This window comes from Macadamia integrifolia, chromosome 8 (genome assembly GCF_013358625.1).
Source record: "Macadamia integrifolia cultivar HAES 741 chromosome 8, SCU_Mint_v3, whole genome shotgun sequence".
NCBI lineage: Eukaryota > Viridiplantae > Streptophyta > Magnoliopsida > Proteales > Proteaceae > Macadamia > Macadamia integrifolia.
Window position 1 is genome coordinate 27,916,062 of NC_056564.1, and position 4,104 is coordinate 27,920,165.

The 4,104-nt window shown below is 36.2% G+C and overlaps 1 protein-coding gene across 1 annotated transcript in view; it reads left to right on the plus strand.

The window, feature by feature from the left end:
- The window catches only part of LOC122087183 (pectin acetylesterase 12-like), a 10,770-nt gene extending 7,071 nt beyond the window's left edge, over positions 1–3,699 (plus strand). Inside the window, exons 8-12 of the mRNA XM_042656226.1 lie at positions 1,269–1,322; positions 1,570–1,647; positions 2,617–2,722; positions 2,816–2,961; positions 3,466–3,699. Of these exons, the coding sequence (XP_042512160.1) occupies positions 1,269–1,322; positions 1,570–1,647; positions 2,617–2,722; positions 2,816–2,961; positions 3,466–3,582 (501 nt within the window). The 3' untranslated portion in view covers positions 3,583–3,699. The remainder of the gene's footprint in view (positions 1–1,268; positions 1,323–1,569; positions 1,648–2,616; positions 2,723–2,815; positions 2,962–3,465) is intronic.
- Positions 3,700–4,104: the final 405 nt, after the last annotated feature.

Here is a 4,104-nt window from a genome sequence, read left to right on the forward strand (position 1 = left end):
TTTTTTTTTTTCCTTTTCTTTCTAATAATCAAACCATATATATTTTTTGGAGTAGAATATTTTTTTCTGGATGTCATAACTTCCCTTGCACATCCTGGTGGTGGTACACTGGTGAATTATGGTTGCTGTATTATGGATTGGTGCCTTAAACAACCAGTCAAAAATATAAAAAAAATGAAGGTTTCATACGCCAAATTTAGAAATTTCATTTGAAATCCTTGTAAGTTTCTCCCTTTTGTTGGTCTAAGTTGACCATAGTCATAGATTGGCTCTCATATGCCCATTGAGGCCTCTGGAGATTTGCTCAACTGATTTGGTGTGCCTGATCTTTAGCTGTGGTGAGGAACACATAACTATCATGGAGGCCCAGATAAGGAAGTTCCTTGTGGATTTAGCCAGGGATGGGGCATTGAGGGAGAACATGTATACAGGGTAAAACAATCCATTTTTAGTTTCAGTTTGCAAGGAATTCAAAAGTTCTACTATTCCCAGAATTGGAAATGAGTGGCCTTCTCTTTTGTAACTAGGGTCTGTATTACCATTTTGCATAGGTCTTCTATACTACGAAGGCTCTTTTTCCTTGTCGTTAATAAAATTTAGACTTGTAGAAAGATAATTGAAGGTCGGTGTATCTTTTTGGTCTTGTGCTTAATTGTTTGTGTGGCAGGATGCGCATATTTTTTAATTAATTATGTCAGGGTAGAGCTATCTTTAGCTGTGGTGAGGAACACATAACTATCATGGAGGCCCAGATAAGGAAGTTCCTTGTGGATGCATTAGCCAGGAATGGGGCGTTGAGGGAGAACATGTATACAGGGCAATACCTGCCTATGAATTAACTTGTAGGACTATTAAAACAATCCATTTTTAGTTTCAGTTTGCAAGGAATTCAAAAGTTCTACTATTCCCAGAATTGGAAATGAGTGGTCTTCTCTTTTGTAACTAGGATCTGTATTACCATTTGCATAGGTCTTCTATACTACAAAGGCTCTTTTTCCTTGTCGTTAATAAAATTTAGACTTGTAGAAAGATAATAGAAGATCGGTGTATCTTTTTGGTCTTGTGCTTAGTTGTTTGTGTGGCAGGATGTGCATATTTTTTAATTAATCATGTCAGGGTAGAGCTATCTTTAGCTGTATAAGTTCATAATTAAGCATTAAAAATATCTTTTGTGAATGCTTTTCTTGAGTAATAAATGGGATTCACTTCAAAGCTTCATTGACTAGTTGGATTGCAGTAGCTTATGGAAGCTTGTATGATAATCTCAGGGTGTGCAAAAGAACCTACCAGGGACTTGTACTGTCAACATGGATCCGACTTCGGTAATCCTTTTCCTTTTCTTGATTTAATGCAAAGAATTGACGTTTAGAAGGGAATCAAAGAAAGAGCATTAAATTATGAGTCTTCTTTATATTACCTTTTTTTCCATTTCTCTTTTCTTGGATTGGAGGGGTATATTTGGAGATGGCTAAGAGTAGGTCTCTGATTTATCTATTTATTTTTTTGTTGATCAATCCCCTTTTATTGATCTTTGACTTATTCTTGTGTTGTCCTTGTTTTCCATTTCAGTGCTTCTTTCCTCAAAACTTAATTTCCAACATTAAGACTCCCCTTTTTCTTCTGAATGCAGCCTATGATGCATGGCAGGTAATCATTTGTTTCTTTGAACAGTTCAATTTCAATTCATTTATTGAGACAGTAAATAGCCACTGCAGGATTTGCTGCCATCACATGGCAGCTTGGACTTTTTGGGTTTTTTTTCCCCCAGTCCTCTGCTTTCCTTTGCAATTCAAAAGAGTCTGGAACATTAAAGTTTTGGGTACCCCTATGGTTAGCCTAAATTAGGACTGCAACTAGTTTGAGTTAAGGTTTTGCAGTTCGGTTCAGCTTCATCCTCTGGTATTAGGCTCCATTTGGTTCATTAAGGTTTTGGGCTTATAGCACAGGCTTGGCTCAGCTCATTCACTTAATCCGCCGGCCATATTTATTCGATAAGGCCTGAAGTCCATGATGCCAATGGATTAATGCTCTCAACTCAAACATGTCAACAAAATTAATACTGAAAAAACTTGTTCCTACTTGTTTCTTATTGTCTGATATAATAATCATACCATGTGATATTGTGATATACATATGACCTTGAGAAAACCACAGCTTTGGTCAGGCTTCTTTAGCTGATTGAGCTTATGCTGAGGCTTGGGTTCATTTCCCAAGCCACAAATCTCATCTCAAGCACATCTCAAGTACATCCCAACAAACCAAGCTTACAAACAAGCCAAGCTGGCATTTCTCATTGACAACCCTTTCCACGGTCCAAATCAGCCAATTGACACAGGAAAAATTTATCATGCAGTTGTGCTTCATCCTGGCTAGCTGCTATATTCTAATAGAAAATTTGGGTGGGATCATGTTCATTTCTCACTGGGCATCCCCTTCCATTTGCACCTCCTGGGCTATGTTTTGTTTGGAAGCACTAAATTCCTTTAATCTGGGATTTGTTAGAAAAATAAACTCCATGTGGTGGCTCATATTCGGGTAATGTTTTGGTGTAAATAACAATCACGAAACCAGTTGACTAAATAGTTCAGAAAAGCTGATTGATTTCACTTTCATCAGCTCCAAGCCAGTTTAGCTCCACCATCAGCTGACCCACATGGCGATTGGCATGAATGTAAATTGAATCATGCAAACTGCACTGCATCACAAATACAATTTCTCCAAGGTATTTTCTTGAATCTTAATTGTAACCAATCTTGAAATACAATCTGAAGTTACTGAAGTTTTAATATTAACATTTGTCTTTGATTTCCCGCAGGCTTCAGGAACCAAATGCTCAATGCTATAAAAGGCTTCTCAATGTCCAGGGAAAATGGTTTATTCATAAATTCATGTTTTGCTCACTGCCAGACTGAGAGACAGGATACATGGTTTGCTGATGAATCACCCCTTATTGGGAGCAAGGCATGCCCAATCTAACTGAATCTCTTAATAGTTTTCACCCGGAACCAAACATAGAGAAATAAAATATGAAAAAAAAAAGGAAAAAATTAATACGAAAATATATATAGATTAATGGATCTGGAAAGATGATAATAAGAGTATGTCTTTTAAAATTTTTTATGGTAAGGCATCCAAAGAATTCACAATATGAGATGAAGCCTCGGGGGTTTGGGGCTTCCTATGGTATTCAACCTAATAACTTTGCAAGTAAATTTTGGAAAACCAGAAAAATATAGTCTCTCATGACTCATATTTACTAGTACTGTTATATGAAGTATAACTTGGGAGTAATCATAGATGACAACCAGCAGTTTATTGGATCTAGAATATTTAGAAATAGATGAATAGCATAATTGTTGAAATCCAATTTTTAGGGAACTGGTACCATTTCTATAAGACATTTTTTTTTTTCCTTTTTGGGTTTCCCTTCCCAATTTTCTCATTGTGATGTTTAACAATATGCAGGGAATTGCACAATCTGTTGGTGACTGGTATTTCGACCGGGCAGGAGTTAAGGCGATCGACTGTGCATATCCTTGTGACAAGACTTGTCACAATCTAGTATTCGAAAAAAAAAAATGAGTAAGAAACAATTGATTGGTCTTCAATGGCTTCTCTCTAATATATTTAAATAATTTGTATCATTCAAAACACATGGTAGTTAATAAATGGGTTTATTGAACTTTTAGAACAACCAAATTTTTTTATCACATGGTAAATTAGACGGGTTTTAAGTTTTGTGAACATGTTGATATTGCCAAGTGGCAAAATTGGTTTTTGAAAATTCAGGAATATGAGAGAGCGCATGGTAGGTGGTGGTTGGAGAATAGGCATGCATTGGCTTATATGGAAATGCATGAGAGTATATTTGGTTGAATTAGGTTAATGGAATTCGATATGTGGCTAGTCCAGGCTATATTCATTCAATGGATAGAATGAATTGGCACATCATTATTCTAACCGAGATTGAGGATTGGCTACTTAGATGACAAGCTTATCAAAACCATGTAAGGATTTGATAGGGATAAATCTATTGGAAAAAAGTGCATCAAATCTCTCTAGAAAATGGTAGTTTGACAAGTTTCCTCATAAAACCCCTCTGTT